Source organism: Physella acuta, unplaced genomic scaffold, assembly GCF_028476545.2.
Source record: "Physella acuta isolate Inbredline_101_S28 unplaced genomic scaffold, ASM2847654v3 ptg000308l, whole genome shotgun sequence".
Classification (NCBI taxonomy): Eukaryota; Metazoa; Mollusca; class Gastropoda; family Physidae; genus Physella; species Physella acuta.
The window spans coordinates 101766-120276 of NW_026731827.1; the positions used below are offsets into that span (position 1 = coordinate 101766).

The following is an 18511-nucleotide window of genomic DNA, read 5'->3' on the forward strand; positions in this document are numbered from 1 at the left end:
CGCATTTCTTTTCACTGACTATAAACTTAACTACAAGAACATAGTTTCTACATGCTATATACCACAACGACCGTATGTAAGGACCGTATCTTTAGAATCTTTTAACTGAGTGGAGGGTCCTCTGTTACACCGACATTATGATTAGAAATGTTTTAAATTTTAAAATTGAAACTCCTTAATTACTACGTTACTGATATTTGTAAAATCAAAGACAAGCTTTCGAAACTATTTTGTCCTGATTGTGGTTATTGAATCGTTTAACCTAAATATTTTTAAATCGTTTAGACGTAAATAGACACTCCCTTCTTCTTTGAAAAACGCAAGACATTCCAAAAAAAATAATACCAATCTACCAGGAAATATCAGCTCATTCGTAGTTTCGGTTACACGGATCTAGTTAAACAACGCTCACTGTCATGGCGTAGAAATATAGAATTTTCAAAGCTCACAACATTTGACTAAGAGAGGACGTTGTGTCTAAACAGTGTGGAGTTAGAGAGCCGACACCTAAGTGTCGGGTATATAGCTGATACAAGTGATAGGATAACAAGAAGACAAAAATTATTATATTCTATTTATTTGAAATGAAGTATAAAGAAACAAACATCGTTTTGAAAGCTAATGTAATCATAATCAGTTATAAGCATAATGCGCCTCCACCTTCTCAAACAGGGCGCGTTTGTAAAATGGAACGTAAATTAAAAAGATTTATATTAAGAGAAAAAACAACCCAGAGATGCCACCATTGTTACACACAATAATGTATTATTTGTAATATAATGTAGTATTTGTAGAGGGATAGTGTTACGAATTGATGCAGATAATTGCTAGTTACTGTTGAACACGTCACGTTTATCTCAATTAGGGCCTTTCATTTCACAGACAATAAACTTAATTACAAGAAAATAATTTGTGTATGCTTTATACCACAACGACCGTATCTTAAGAATATTTAACACGGACATTACGATGAGCGATGTTTTAAATTTTAAAATTGAAACTCACTATGTTATTGATATTTGTAAAATCAAAGACCCTTTTTTAGACAATATTATGTCCTGATTTTGCTATCGAATTGTTTAACATTATATCGATTGCCAGTTTTAGTTTAGTTTCAAATTTATATTGTAAAAAAAAAAAAAAAAAAAAAAAAAACAAACAAAAAACAAACAACCAAACTTGAATATTATAATTCTAAATCCTTTACATGTATATAGATATTCTTTTCTTCGTAAGATGCAAGAAACTCCTAAAGAAGCTTTCAGGCTCTACCAGAAAATATCATTGAAAGTTTATTCCTTTTAGGTAACACTTGAGGAGCTTCATATTCATTACAAACCCAGTTTGGTTGCCACCCAGGCTCACCATATGGAAACAACAGTGGATAAGTCATTGGGTCTAAATTCGGGCTTAAAATGTTGATGTTGATGAAGGGCTTATTTGGATCTGTAGGATTCAATGGGTAGACATGGATGTCACGCTCAAATGGAGGCTCACCGTCAGCGTTTACAAAGACCATTGCAATTTCATTAAAGGTCGCGGTATTATATCGTCGATTATCTGAACGACGATCGCGTTTAAACACCATGTTTACAATAGTAATGTCCTCACCTCTGGTGTTAGCTTCACGTATAGCGTCAGCTTCGACGAAGCTTACGATAGGTGTTTGAAAGCCGACTGTGGCTTCTAAAAAACCTATACTTATTATCCAGACTGTCCTCTCTACAGTGATAATTGTTGGAGTTTTCTTACTTTTGTAGCTTGTGAACTGCTAATTACATAAAGCTGAGCATATTGAGGAGGCTAATTGTTGATTGGTTGTAAGTTATTTGTTCAATAAACACTTTGTCCGTGAACTTTAAAGATGTAGGCCTACGGTCAGCTACCATGAATATAGAACACATGTTGGTACTTATCAAAACTTTAAAATTAATCTATGTACTTAGATTGATATTTCAAGCATAATCATGGTTCTAAAACAGTCCGTAACACTGAAGCTAATTTTGACACTACTGTTAGCACTGATCCAAAACATAATGTTAATCTCAACACTAACCTTAACAGCGTCAATAAAAAGAAAAACTGATACATAGAACTTTTTTCGTGCTTCTAGTGTGAATAAATATTATAGTCCAAAAATCTTCACCGTTTTTTGTATAAGGCTAAATTTTTATACAGTATTTTGTATTAATTACTTAGCATAATCCACCGTAGAATTACATATCCTTATGCCAGACTATAGCCCAAGCGCTTCCTCTAATATTAACAAACTAGATAAATGGCCAGATGAGAAAGAAATACGACGAGAGCTAGGTTGACGTTTTTGTCTTTTTCTCTAAACCTAAAATCACCACCTCAACTTTAAATTTAACAAGAAAATAAAATGATCATAGAAACGTATGATGTTCCATAAACGGCATTTTAACCGGATTTAACCTTGATCTACACGTAGTTAGTGCACATTCACACTAAATATAGTCGTAGTCATACCCATAAACCTTGCACCTAAGCTCAAACTTGGCAAAAGTCCCATTCAGAGTTTCTTTCAGGCAACTTTTCGGGGAGGAGGGGGGCAGAGCCCCCAGAAGAACGACTACCACCACCATAACAAAATAAAATTTATATAGAAATATGCTTTACCAGTATTCCCCCCCCCCCCCCCCCCACAAAAAATTAAGTGCCCCCTCCCCAACCCACCAAAAAAGCTTGAAAGAAACACTGGTCGGATTTGTAGATCATACAGACTAAAATTAGACCCTACTTCTAAAACTATACCCGTTTCCTATTAATTTCCTCAATTAATTTCTCCGTGGGAGGGGGGTGGCTTACAAGTACAAGTATATATTTTATAAATTATAAATTAAAATCAACTATTAAGTTAACTGTTCGCCGTTCGTCGTCGCTGGACGTTTGCTCTAGAATCCTGCAAAGATCAGCCGCCGCTTAAGTGGTCGTTATGTTTGTACCGAATTAAAATAGAGGCGTGCAGTAGTGTGTTATGTTTTCCAACCGATCTTAACATTGCAAAACCTTATTCGCTGCTTACTTTTCTACTTCCGTTCACAGTCAATGACATGATATAACGCCTTCTAGTGACGGAGTTTTTAAAAAGGTTTTCTGCTTGTGGCGATTTCCTTTTAATCAAGAATTCTTTATCTATTTCTATGAAATTCAGTTTCCTTGAGCTCGACACATCCCCCCTCCTTCCATTCAGAGCACGTACTATTTGTTTTCGGAATAAATGTTAATCAAGTCATTTCTTTTTAAATCTCACGATAATGAAAAATAAAATTGTTTAATTTTGTTTTTTCGTGGAATTATTAGAAAATATAATAAACTAATTAGGATCTCCAGGGATATTAATGAAACGAATTTTTAAAAATAATTTAGAATAATACTATGGATACATTGACGTAAAGAAGTGCAAAGTAAACACATCAGTTCGGCGCAGTGAAAACAATGTTAAAAGTTTGGTTAAATCAGTGGACTGACTTCCTCCACATTGACAAGGCTCAAGACAAAAAAATCATATACAAAAAAATAAGTAAAACAAAAACTTGTTGCAATAGTTTAGTTTAATGTGAATATCAGTTAAGGTTAGAGAACCATTAGAAAAAATTGCAAATACTACATATTACGTGACTGAAATAAGGTGAGTAACCAAACGCTAAGTTAAGTTGTTATAATTATCGGTAGTGATATCAGATGACAAGGTGAGAAAGGATGGGTGTGTGGATAGATTGATGGCTGGATTGATGTATATATTCGTGAATGGATGGATGGAGGGACAAATGCATAGACGGATAGATGGATGCATGGAATGGTGGATGGGAGGATAGATAAATGGATAGTTTATATTAGCGTTTTAAAGGGTTTGAGCAGGTAAAGGTATTAAAACTAAAATAAAGGTAAATCGTACAAAATTAGTGCCGTGTATCTGTGTTTAATTTTTAAAAGCAATCCAAAAAACTTCTATTTGATAAATTTTAGACGACGCCCATGTATCACAAACTAAATTAAATCCCTTTGTTGTTACATCATCTGGACGTACCCAGTATCTGGTTTGGTTTTGGGAAGCGGTGGTGTCGACATATATTAGTGAAAAGGAAACTACTGGAGGAGAGTCGAACTCGGTCTGAAAATGTATACGGAATGTTGATCTTCTTCTGTTATCTTCATCTGGGAACCATTGATAATCATCGGAGTTTCCACAATAACGGTAGCCTGTTTCCATTCTCATCCCTTGTTTCCTTAAATTTACATCGAGCTCTGTCAATTTCTTGTCAATCATCGTTTCACTAGCACTGAGGTTTTGTATTTGGTGTTCCGAAATATTCACCCTTAAGTTCATTTTGGATATTATATCTGATAGTTCTTCCACAGATTGCTTGCTCGCCTTTTTAGCTGCATTAATCTCATTTTTCATCTCATTTTCAGAAGTGTCAACCCTTTTTGTAAGATTTTGTATCTCTTTTTCTGACATTTCAACCTTTTCGTTTAGTTTGGTGATTACGTCTAACAGTTCTTCAACGCTCGGCTGCCTGGCTTTAATTGTAATGACTTTGTTCAGCATGGCCGCTTGTTCCCCTGTTTCCAGGATAAGGTTACATGTGTAATTTCCAGCCTGTTTCGTGCTTGAAGTGGTCCAGTGAAGCTGAAGGTAACCAGAGTCCCCTGACACTTCACCTTTGACACTGATTGTCTGGTGGTCGCTGAATGTTTTAGCAGGACCGCATGAAGAGATGGACGCAATCACATCATCTCCTGCAGTCATAAAACTCAAAATAAGAAGTAGAAAAAGAATAAATACAATACTTTTTAAATAATGATAACAATAATGACCAAGGTCATGATCACAATTACGATTACGATATAACGATTAAGAATAACGTTTACGATGCTAAAAATTAACGAAAGTACTATAGTGAAGTGTTGTATTTATCTCAACTTAAATGGGGCAGGTCAAATAATTTATTCCTCGGTTGTTTCGGCTTTATTGCAATACTTCAATGGAAGCTGTGGTTTAGGCTTACGTATAAATCACACATATGCACACAAACTAAGAAATACACACACACAAATACACATAAATAGGCCTATATATATATATATATATATATATATATATATATATATATATATATATATATATATATATATATATATATTCAACTAGAGAGCTAGACTGTTTCAGATCAGTGGAGCGTCCTTGAATCAACTCAGCTCTGATGGGTGCCTAATTTGCGTTAAGGAAACAAAGTCGGCTTGGCATAGTGCTGACCACACTATCCCTTCATACGCAGAGGTCAATGAATCAGATGAACTCTACTTGATCTACCCCATGTGTCTTGGGAACGAACGGGATTAATAAGAAAAGAAGAAGGTATATATATATATATATATATATATATATATATATATATATATATATATATATATATATATATATGGTGTAAAGTTGACAGTTCGCCCATTAGCGGCATGATAGTCACTTAGACTAGAAATAAATAAATTACATAGTACAATGAACTGCATTACTCACCTCGACTCACAGTAATTGAAGTGATATTTCCGGCACCACCATTGATTAGTTCTAATGGGTCGGTGGCCTGGTAAAGTAGAATGCAGGAAAAGCTATTTTTATTTAGCCTTCAAAAGTAACAACATAGTCACAAAGACAAACACACTTTTATGAGACATAGTGAAAGGTAAACCAATAGCGCTATTGGAGAATGTTAGAGGGAGTGTGTGTGTGTGGGGGGGGGGGGGGGGTTATAGACCCACTGCAGTTGGTGGCGGCACACTATGGAAGGTTTTTTATCACCCAGCTCAGATGGTTACTGGTTACTGACTCACGTTAGGGAAAGTAAAGGCTGCTGGGCATAAAACTGACATTATTATCAATATATATATATATAAAAATAAATAAAAATAAATAAATAAATAAGTAAATAAATATATATATATATATATATATATATATATATATATATATATATATATATATATATATATATATATATATATATATATATATATATATATTTTATATATATATATATATATATATATATATATATATATATATATATATATATATATATATATATATATATATATATATATATATATACAGTGCGTGGGTGTGTGTGTAAATAAAATCTTTTTGGAATTACAAATCGCGCCCTGTCGGGGCGCCACCCCTGCGAATTTGAAATATTTGTTTTCGCAGAAACCTCCCCAGGAATATTCTCAACAGCTTCCCAAAGTTTCACGGCGATGTGATGAGAGGTGTAGTAATGCATAAAGGACAGACGGACAGACAGACAGACACACAAACATACATTGCTTTATATATATATATATATATATATAAATATATATATATATATATATATATATATATATATATATATATATATATATATATATATATATATATATATATACATATACATATACATATATAAATAAAATGTATGTAAATGAAATCTTATTGGAATTACAAAGAAATTACAAAGAATAACATTACCTGGAGTTCACATTTTAGTTCCAGTGACTCTTCCAAGTTGGGTGCTATTATCGGCTTGGATGAAGTTAGTTTTAGTTCAAATGCTGAGAGTAAAGATAATTTCTTCTATAATTGTATCATGCTTTAATTTAAATATTACATTGGTAAATATAAACGTGTGAAGCAGACAAGTTTTAATTCTCAGAATATAAACTTTCCTGAGTCATTCTTTCTGTTGTATAATACAAGCAAGGCGAAACATTAAAACATTTATTATAATATATTCGAATAAAATGTGCATCAGCGCCACCCTGCTCCCTTCAACAGCACATAAACTGTATTTAGATAAAAGTTTAATAACTGTACCAAACGTTTACATCTAACGTTAAGCAAATACGTTATGCGGAAATCAAATTCTATGGATATCGTTTCTCTACTATAACGTTACTCCTCTACTAAACTCATCATTGGATTAATCTTATAACTGTAAAACACCCACTATTTTTTGGTTAAGTACTAACCTTCATTTGTTCTGGTGCTGATGTATAACACAACAATCAGTAAAACCCGCTGATGGTACATGATGTCTAAGAACTTTACCGATGCCGCACAATTCTTAAAATAGAAAATTATGATTAGACTTTTTAAAATTATCAAAAGATCCATATAAAATATTAACATTTATAAAATTAGAAAGTGTTTAGTTTTATGTTTTTCGATGAAAGTGAAAGCTTGGAGATAACGGAAGTAAACTAATATCTGTGACAGGATCGTGTGTAGATGTCGGCATATAGGAAATGATACCAGTCAGTGGCGGAACTAGAAAAAAAAGGCCACCCCGCAAAAATTTTTTTAGGCCCCGCCATATATATATATATATATATATATATATATATATATATATATATATATATATATATATATAAATTTATATATATATATATATATATATATATATATATATATATATATATATATATATATATATATATATATATATATATATATATAAAGACAAAATACGATCATAGAATTCTCATTGCTGGCCTGTTCGGGTTTTGAATAAAAAATATTTTTTTTCAATTAAAACAAATTACAATAGCATGTCATGTGTGTACGTGCGTTAGTCTGTTTTAAAACCTAGTTTATTTTATCTTTGCTATAACCCCTTCTTAACCTCTGTTGGTCAAAAGAATATAAAACATGAAAGCTTTGCATAAGTAATGGTGTCTCGTGTTATGTTTATTTTTATGTTGTTTTGTACAAGAGCGTGGTGTGGTGTCTATAAAATAAAGATAATCCAATCGCAGCTATGTTAGTCTTTTTACAAAACAACCTTCAAGTTAAAAATGCAAGAAAATTAATATTTTTTAACTATACATTTTTTTATTATGGTCGGCTGTGGGTCCTTAAATGGCGTGGGCCCCCCGCATTGCGGGTTCTGGCGGCACAGTAGTTCCGCCCCTGATACCAGTTCATTGGTATATCTTGTGACCCTATACGGTGTTAAAATAACTAGTCCAAAATAAAATCTATAAATATTTTTGACAAATTTAATTTTGCTTTATTAGTTGTTTTTTTTTACATTAGTCGCCTCTGTAAGTCTGCAGTTTTAAACCAAGAGGAAAATAAGACAGTAAATTGTCATCGCAGTTATTCAATTATCCTTTAATGCCATATGTTGTTCTATGTGAAAAAAATATCTGCGCATGCAGACGTTTGGAGCCACGCCCCCGCGTCGTAACTCCTGCTAAGCCATTCGATACTTGGAGACAGCGGCTGAGCAACTGTGTCACGAGACCTTTGTATCAGAGAGGCAGTCAGAGAAAGTATTCTTGTCTAGGGACGGAGTAGAAATAAAAGTGGTCTCATGTGGCGACAGTTATAGGAGGTAGCAAGCACATTAAGAATTAAATATATTTCCTACATTCTAGACTAGACATTCTGTATCATGACTTACCTTTTCGCAGTAAAATCATCAATGTTCTGTTCAATGTTTCGAGTAGCAAATGTATTTTTTTGTGAATCGAATCTGCGTTATTTACTTAACATTCAACGTATTAAAATGTTAAAACGTATCTTAATAATTCAAAGATGTATATAACTATCATCCCTAAACATAAATAAGTAGATTGCTTCAATTGAAATCATAATTACTTACATGAATTGTTTTCTCAAGACTTTGGTACGTGGTAGTTCACAATGTGGAGCAACCCAGCAAGTGTTAAAGGCTTGTTAAATCCTTGCTTATATGCATCACGCCTCAACCTCTCAACCAATGAGAACGTCGAGTTTATTTCCTTTTCTCCACTCGCAACCAATGAGAACGTCGAATTTATTTCCTTTTCACCACTCACGTTACCAGGAAAAGATCTATGTCCTGGTTCTGGTGAACGCTTAACTTCTCACCAGGTCAGCACATACATTTTTTTGTTGTCAAAATTAGATTCGTAACCCAAAAATTCGATTGCAGTTTAGACGGAGGGATAATTCTTAAAGTGGGTCACTTCTTCAATTTATTTTTCAATACTACAATTTTTTTTTAATTACAATGTGACAAAAACAACTGCGCACCAAATGAATAGGAATAATGTGCGTATAATAGCGAGGTAAACAATAACTTGTATACCAAACTTTAATAAATTCTTAAAAAAATAATTAAGATAACAACGAAATAGAAATTGATATCAGACTGCATCATTACCGGTTCTCAACACTCATGCCAAGTTTCAGGAAAATCAGTCGGTAAGAAGTGGTTGAAATTTCGCACGACAGTTTCTAAGGACGACAAAAGACAAAATAAAGAGAGACAGGGGTAGCAAATTAAGTATTGTAAAAATGCATTAGAATACATAAATAAACCAGGAGTGATCTCCCCTAAACTTTCTCGAATATTCTTATATAATACTACGGGGGATGGCAACGCGGGATATAGACACGATTTTTAATCCATGTTTAATTACTTAAACTGTTTAAAATAGAAAAGAATCTCGTAGAAAAATAGAATTGCCCACCAAGTGAATATGTGTATATGTGTATAATAATGCGGAATATTATTAGTACTTTATAAATTCATTTTCATTTTTTGAGAAACCGGAAATAGCGTAATTTACTACTTCCGGTCAACAAAAATTACTCAAAAAAGGCAGAAAATTGGATCTTTTACTTATATGTGAAATTTCATTTATCTATTTAAAACAGAACTCAAGTTATAGGCTTTTGAAAAACTAAAAGTAGAATTAGTCATACATCGTTTATCGGAAATCGCTGAAAAGTTGATACAGAACTACAAATGTGATATAATACTTATTTAAAATGTAATCGACCTAGCTGTAACGGTAGATAAGCTATCGTGTTTACAGACACACAAACACATACACACAGGCTAATTTGCAAAATTATGTTTTTCCGTCTCAGGGAGGTCTAAAACGTCGATATTTGTGAAAATCTATATTTCGATGTTTTGCACCATTGCCATACTTCATCTATACGAGAAAGTAAAAGCTAATGTAAAATGCATCGGAATAGATAATATGTTGATTTTAGTGTGTTTAAGGGGAATGTATAAGTTGGTGGAGTTACATATTTACTTTCTCGTATATACGAAGTAGGCCTATAGAGAAAGTCTTTTAATCGTGCAAAAAAAAATCGAGATTTTTACAAATCTCGACGTTTTACATCTCACTGATACGGAAAAACATAATTTTGCAATCTTGTCCGTATGTCTGTGTGTGTGTGTGTGTGTCCGTGTGTAAACACGATACTTGAGTACCGTTACAGCTAGGTTGATGAAATTTCATATACAAGTATTTTATCAAAATCGTTGATCCGTATCAACTTTTGAGTAATTTCCGATAACTGGAAGTGGTACTTTTTCTACTTTGAATTTTTCAAAAACCAATAACCTGAGTACTATTTCAGATAGATAAATGAAATTTGATATGTAAGTAAAAGATCTAATTCTCTATCTTCTGTCAAATTTTGAGTAATTTCCGTTGACCGGAAGTAGTTATTTACGCTATTTCCGATTTCTCAAAAAACGCATGTATATTTATAACGTACTAATAAGATTGCGCGGTATTATGCACATCTTTATTTAGCGTTCACTTGATGTGCATTTCTTTTTTCTACGAGATTATATTCTACTAGGCATGCTGCCCAGCTTCGCTTAGGCTTTCGAAAACATTGATAATTTGAATGCTTAATTAATTCGTCCGAGGGTCGGTCTACGACCTCAGGAGTTATGAAGAGGTTCCTCCGTGGACATTTTTTTTTATTTATAGCTCATATAAGGCGCCGGTCAGTCGAGGTCAGTTTTGACCCCATCATCGTAGACTTTTCGGCCAACCGGTCCCCGTGTTCTGTCGCCCCAAGGCAAGATCCTGCCAAATTTGAAGCGCCTGCGGCGCCGGGAAGTGACCTATCGGGCACCCGACAACTTTGCTTTATATATTATAGAGATTAGCAAATTGCCTAGATAAACAAAGATTTCAATAAAGTAATAATTATTAAGGCCTGAAATACTTTATTTGAATAGATTCTAGATCTAGGTAGGGTCTACATCTGTGTAAGTCTAGTTTTTCCGTAGATCTAGATCATCTAGATCTAGATCTAGAATCACTAGATCTAATATCTAGATCTAGATGATCTAGAATATCTAGATCTAGAATCCTAATAGAATTTTTTTTAAAGTTTAGCCCGAGCAAAATAAAAATAAATAAAAAACCAAGTATGACTTGGTGTGTGTCAAACCCGCACCACCTGCGTGGTTTTAAGTACACTATCATCTCAGCTATTAAGGCATCTTACAAAACTCGGAGAATGAAAGACGTATTTTAAAATCTTAACTTACGCGAATATGCCTATTCTTTCAAATTAATTTTTTTATCCCAAAATTAGCCAGTTCCAAACAAAGATTTTGTATAAAATAATTAAGTCTTGAAATAGTTTAGTCCTAATATAGAAATTTATTTTTGGAATAGTTCTAGAGTAATTAGAGTCTAAATCTAGATCTTTGCGTCTACGTCTAGTTATTGCGTATATTTAGATCTAGTCTAGATCTAGAATATCTAGATCTAGAATCCAAATAAAAAAATAATTTTATGAGTTTAGGCCGGAAAAATTGTATTGTATACATTTCATAGTGTACGTAGATCTAAATCAAATTTGAATGAAATAGTTCATTTCTTTTTATTCTAAACACGGCAGATGACGCCATTAGTTAATGTATAAGCAATAGTGACGTCATAGTTTAATGCGTTCTTTTTCACATGTATTAATGCTTTTCCGGTTGCATAAATAAAATTGTTTTTCTACATTCGAATACGCCTTTATTTTTTATTTTTCTTCTTTAAATAAAATTGTGGTTATACATTTAAAACATCTAACATATTATTTTCAACAAAAGTCCGTATAAAGTTCTCCAAATATCGCTGCCGCTTCTGACGTGGTGTCCGGCGAAAATATTTTGCGGACAGACAGAGAGAGAGAGAGAGAGAGAGAGAGAGAAGAGCGCACATGGCCTTTTATATATTAGGATTTTAAAAAATTTGAGTAATTAAAATGGATTAAAAATTATGTCTAGAAGTCTATATCCCGAGTTGCCATCCCCCATAGTGTTATATTAGAATATTCGAGAAAGTTTAGGGGAGATTACTCCCGGTTTATTTTGTAATGGTGTTTGCATTTTCTTGTTAGAGATTCTAGTACTTGTGTTTGTTTGTGTGTGCGTGTGTGTGTGTGTGTGCGTGTGTGCGTGTGCATGTGTGTGCGTGTATGTGTGTGTGTGTGTGCGTGCGTGTGTGTGCGTGTGTGTGCGTTTATGTGTGTGTTGGGGGGGGGGGGGGGGGGGTTGCTCTTATCAGAGCATGTGGTACAAGTGCTTGCCTAGATGAGAGTGAAGAGCGGCAACTGTAACCTTGGCCCAGATTATGTAAACACTTCATGCTTGTTTTCTCATTGGCTGTTTCCGATCATAACTTATTTAGAATTATAACATTAACCGTGGGGTCGTTTAAGAGATCCTGTTAGTTGAATAATTGTAGAAGACTCCATTTTACTTTCTCGTATATACGAAGTATAGAGAAAGCCTTGTAATCGTGCAAAAAAAAATCGAGATTTTTGCAAATCTCGACGTTTTACACCTCACTGATATGGAAAAACATAATTTTGCAATCTTGTCCTTATTTCTTTGTGTATGTCTGTGTATACTATTTCAGATAGATAAATAAAATTTCACATGTAAGTAAAAGATCTAATTCTCTACCTTCTTTCAAATTTTGAGTAATTTCCGGTTACCGGAAGTAGTAATTTACGCTATTTCCTATTTCTCAAAAAGCGCATTTAAATTTATAAAGTACTAGCAGTCCCGGCCAGGCCCTGCTCTGGCCTCTGTGAAAAACCTATCTGTAAAAGACCATGACATGTGTGTTTTGTAATCAGCATATATCCGGCATTGCCCACCTTAACCACAACCAATCAAAACCAAAACACAGAAAAAAAGAACCGCGAACATAACACAAACACAAACAAACACAACACAACCTTAACACAATTACAACACAAACAAAACACAACACAAACAAAACACAACACAAACCGGGACGGCTTGTATTATATAAAATTGTATATCTTCTTGTAGTTTGGTGCAGGTGTCTATAAAAAAGCTTTCTGAAACCTATCTGTAAAGAAACATGGCAATAGTGTTTATTAATCAGCATATACCCGGCATTGCCCACCCTAATCCCAACCAATCAAAACCAAAATTGAAATAAAGAAAGGAAACATAACATAAACGCAAACACTAATACAAACGATAACACAAGCCCATACCCAACCACAAACACAAAACCAACCACAAACACAAATACAAACACAAACCCAAAGAAAAAAAACACAAACGAAAACGAAAAAGAAAGAACGAAAACGAACAAAATCAAAACGCAAATCAACAACTCACGCAAACCCAAACTAAACACAAAGAAAACACAAACGCGAACATAAACGCAAAGTGCTCACAGTCTAGCCCGGGGCGCCAAATCGCACCATGCTGGGGCACCCGCGGAATCGCTTGTTCCAGCTAAATAAACGACTATAATACCCCAACTTTTGCACTCACTGAAACAAAATTAGGCGCTAAACCGAACACGGGAGGCCCGGGGCCCCAAATAGCACCCTGTCTGGGCGCCAGAGGACAAATATAATACTCCAATCTTATCCGTAAACGGAAAGAAATAAACATATAGGACATGTAGGACCTGGCTTATTAACTGTTATTGATTTATAAAAAATAATTAGTAAACAGTAAGTTCAGTGTATAGAATAAATAAAAGGCAGTATAAAAATACCTACAACATTTGCACTTGATCAGTACCCGCTAATTATGTAATTTTTTTCCCAACACCAAAACAAAGTAATAAAAAGTAAATTCTTTTCCACTATTGCAATGTTTTATATAGGGAAGTAATTGTGTTTTCTAATTTATTAAAGGGAAGTAAATGTTAAAGGACTAAATATAAATAATTTTCAGACATAATTAGAATTTTTGTAAAAAGATGATATTTTTTAAAATTGTGTTTAATGAACATGCCGACAATTATTGTTTGAAAAATGAAAATTATTTCCCAACACTTTCAGTATTAATTTTTTAACTCATAAATTTAGACCATGAGCACTTTAATAATCTAACACTTGAATCCATCGAGGTATCTTTTTTTGTTATTTCTTATATTCCTTTGTAATCCTCGATTACAAACGGTGACCCGTCAAAAGAGCGCACGACAAAAGAGCGCAAACATAAGAGCGCAGACAAAAGAGCGCCGACATAAGAGCGCCGACATAAGAGCGCAGACATAAGAGCGCCGACATAAGAGCGCAGCCAATTAAAAAAAAACGCTAAATGAATATGACATGGTTAACACTTGTTTTAATTAAACAATCGGCGGTACGATAAAACGACGTGTTTATTTGTATATTATTTTTAATTATGTTATGAATGCATTTTGAAAATATTTCTAACCCAAGTAACAAGGAGAAGATCGAATCACAGAAATGGAAGGTTATTATATTGGTCGTAGGCTACAGATGTCGAATGACAGTGAAGATGCTGCTTGCCTTAAGTTTTGTTCCTGCAAATGATGTCTGTACTGCATTCGAGCATTTGGTAGAAGCTAGTCCTGCAGAAATTATGCCAATGTTAGATTATTGGGAGGCAAAGGAGAAACCGTCGAGGAACTGGAACGTAATCTAACTGGAGATAATCAACCAGAAGCTTCAAAGAACAAATATGTTCAGCTGAACCGAAGATTGCAGACGATTGCTTCAACCTATGCTAATGATTCAATGATGGACTACCTACTTAGCAATATAAATGCAACTATAAAGAAACTTTTTATTAATTTGAACTTATTTTCATTTTGTTACATTTCATTTCAGTTTATATTCTCACTTAAGGCCTAACATTTAAAATCTTTGTATGTGTTATTAGATTGAGTTTTGAATAATTGGACTTCACGTTGATTATATCAGTATTTTAGTTAAAGAAACTGAACAATTAGTTTTTTAATGAAACAATAAAGAGTTAACATCAAACGATGCCTTCTGATCTGAGTTAATTTTCTTGTTCCTATTTATTAAATATCGTTTTTCGATCTTTAGTTTGCGCTCTAATGTCGGCGCTCTTTTGTCGGGAAATTAGTGCGCTCTTATGTCGGCGCTCTTATGTCGGCGCTCTTTTGTCTGCGCTCTTATGTCGGCGCTCTTTTGTCGTGCGCTCTTTTGACGGGGTGCCATTACAAACATATAAACATACAGAATTGAACTTTATATATTAGACTAAAATATTGCGCACCAGTATGCACAATTTATTTGGGTTCACTGGTGTGTAATTCTTTTTCTACGAGATTCTATTCTATTTTACAAAGTTTAAGTATTTAAAATGAATTAAAATTCATGTCTATATCCCGAGTTCCCATCCCCTGTTTTTTTTAATATAAGAATATTCGAGAAAGTTCAGGGGTTTATTTACTTGCTCGTATAGACGAAGTATAGAGAAATTCTTGTAATCGTGCAATAAAAAAAATCGAGATTTTTACAAATCTCGACGTTTTACGCCTCCCTGAGTAGGAAAAACATAATTTTGCAATCTTGTTCATATGTCTGTGTGTATGTGTGTGTATCTGTCTGTGAGTCTTTGTGTCTGTGTGTCTGTGTGTCTGTAAACACGATAACTTGAGTACCGTTACAGCTAGGCTGATGAAATTTCATTTATAAGTATTTGATCAAAATCGTAGATCCGCATCAACTTTTGAGCGATTTCCAATAACCGGAAGTGGTACTTTTTCTACTTTAAATTTTTCAAAAGCCTATAACTTGAGTATTATTTTAGAAAGATAAATGAAATTTCATATGTAAGTAAAAGATCTAATCCTCTACATTCAATAAAATTTTGAGTTATTTCCGTTGAACGGAAGTAGTAATTTAAGCTATTTCCGATTTCTCAAAAAACGCACGTAAATTTATACAGTACTAATAATATTCCGCAATATTATGCACTATTTGTTTTAGCGTTCGCTTGGTGCGCAATTCTTTTTTTCTACGAGATTCTATTCTTTTTTTTTTAAAGTTTAAGTAATTAAAAATCATGTCTATATTCCGAGTTGCCATCCCACGTAGTGTTATATAAGAATATTCGAGAAAGTTTAGGGGAGAACACTCCCGGTTTATTACTTTCTCGTATACAGAGAATAGAGGAAATATTGAAATCGTGCACAAAAATAACATGCAATTTTGATAGTTTTCACCGTTTTACACCTCAGTACGTCATCACATACGGAGTATAGGGGACTTATTTTAATCGGGCAAAAATTATGAATACAGATTGCTCAAAATGTTGGCGTTTTATGCGTTATCGAGTCCGAAAAACTGGGTATATGTATGTGTGTATGTCATTATGTAAGTAAACACGATAACTTGAGTACCGTTACAACTAGGTGGATGACATTTCATGAACAAGTATTATAACAATTTTTTAGTGGGTGTGGAAACTGGCGTTGTAACTGAAATAGCAATATAAACAGAAAGTGATATTTTACTTTCTGTTTATATTGCTTATATATATATATATATATATATATATATATATATATATATATATATATATATATATATATATATATATATATATATATATATACATATATAGACAGAGTGGACGGAATTTCCTAAAAAATATTCGGATGAAGAATATAATTCATGCCAGGCAGCATTAGGACATTGCCATGAGTACTCGAACGATGCCGCAATTCAGGTATGTGATAGATTTGGCTATATGTAACGTTATATATTCAGAGAACTGCTATCATTATACATAGACAGATATTACCCAAAGCAATAAACACAAAAACGTAATAAATAGCATTTTACTTCAGTATGGGTAATCGATAACATTTTACTTTCAGTATGGGTAAACAATAAACATTTTACTTTCAATTTGGGTAAACGATAACATTTTACTTTCAGTATGGGTTAACGATAACATTTTACTTTCAGTATGGGTAAACGATAACATTTTAGACATTATCCTAATGTTGCAAACACGCATTTGATTTAACTAACCGACATACATTTATTTGATTTAACCGCCTACATCCATTAGAGTTCACATACCCGCATATATCCAATAAATTTAACCAACCCGCATATGTCCATTAGATTTAACCAACCCGCATACATCCATTAAATTTAACCAACCCATGGATCTGCGTGGCTTAGAGGTAGAGCGCTAGACTGCTAACCCGAAAATCTCAAGCTCGAATCAGTGTTCAAGTCAGTAGAACGTCCCTGAGTCCACCCAGCTCTGACGGGTACCTAACTCAAGGTAAGGAAAATAAATAAGACTGGACAAAGTGCTGACCACATCATCCATTGGGGGTCGGCGTGGTCGAGTCGGTAAAGCTCATGGTTGCTAAACCGAAAAGTCTCGAGTTCGAACCCTCGGGCAGATGAGGCTCGTTAGCTGGGGACAGCCACTCTTCTAGGAGAGACAACTCCAAAATTAAACAACTGCTGCCTTGTAGATTGTTCTTGGTTGGACAAAGGCTATGGAAGCAAATCCAAAAAGAAAAGCAGGCTGAAATCGGAGTCAATGGCCTCAATGGCGCATAACCAGTTGACACGTAACGCTTAATTTTGTCGGAGGCGTGGTCGAGTCGGCAAACAAAAAAAGCTCATGGTTGATAAAATTCGAACAAAGTCCTCAAGTTCAAAACCCACTGGCAGATAAATCTCGATCTCCTTCAACACTAATAATTAAGAACGAAGAAGAAGAAGAAGAACATCATCCATTCATATGCCGGAGTGAAGAAATCTGAAGAGGCTTCTTTACTTTACCTGACTCGCGTATTTCCATAAGATGTAACAAACAAGCAGTCTCTTTAGTTTATCTGTCAAATATTTATTAATTTAACAAAGCCGCATATTTCTATTCAATATAACTAACCCCCATATATCCATTTGATGTATCAAACCCTATAAAGCTTGAAGTAACAATCTGCATATATAAACTACATATGGTGAAAGAAACCCTCCATAACTTTTTGAGTACTGGCTGTCATGTATTTTAAAGTAAATCTCCGTTTTTTTCACGTATTCCACAGGGTATATTTTCCTTGGATCGTGAGCACCAGTCGCCTGATCAAACATGTTAGACACATATTCTATTAGGCGTCAGATTTCAGTTCGTTTTTTCAAACCTGAGTTTTATTAAAAATGTAGGGAAATTACGAAGAAAGAAAAGTTATTTAATTTACATAATGTAAACGCAAGATTTTATTATTGTAAACTATGTTTTTTGGTTGCTAAGTTATGCCATAGTAACAATTAGCTAGTACAACCACTAGTTGGTTTTTTTTTAAAAAGTTATTTTAGTTAAGAGTTTTACCTATTTGAGACAAGTTATCTGTATGGTTTGAGAAAGGTAATGTAAATGACTTGTTGCTTTTA

At 33.8% G+C, this 18511-nt stretch overlaps 1 protein-coding gene across 1 annotated transcript; it reads right to left on the bottom strand.

Annotated features, from left to right (window-relative positions):
• Positions 1-3557: 3557 nt before the first annotated feature.
• LOC131940122 (uncharacterized) lies at positions 3558-8734 on the bottom strand. The gene is made up of 5 exons (XM_059298700.1): positions 8673-8734; positions 7033-7126; positions 6533-6615; positions 5543-5609; positions 3558-4764 (listed from the first exon to the last, which is right to left on the bottom strand). Exons 2-5 carry the CDS (start codon positions 7091-7093, stop codon positions 3944-3946), a joined length of 1032 nt encoding a protein of 343 aa, XP_059154683.1. The 5' UTR covers positions 7094-7126; positions 8673-8734; the 3' UTR covers positions 3558-3943.
• Positions 8735-18511: the final 9777 nt, after the last annotated feature.

Coding starts and splice junctions, on each gene's coding strand:
- LOC131940122 (XM_059298700.1), bottom strand. CDS start 7,093: ATGTACCATCAGCGGGTTTTACTGATTGTTGTGTTATACATCAGCACC. Junction 6,616..7,032: donor CAGCACCAGAACAAATGAAG/GTTAGTACTTAA, acceptor CTTTACTCTCAG/CATTTGAACTAAAACTAACT. Junction 4,765..5,542: donor TTCAATTACTGTGAGTCGAG/GTGAGTAATGCA, acceptor TTATGACTGCAG/GAGATGATGTGATTGCGTCC.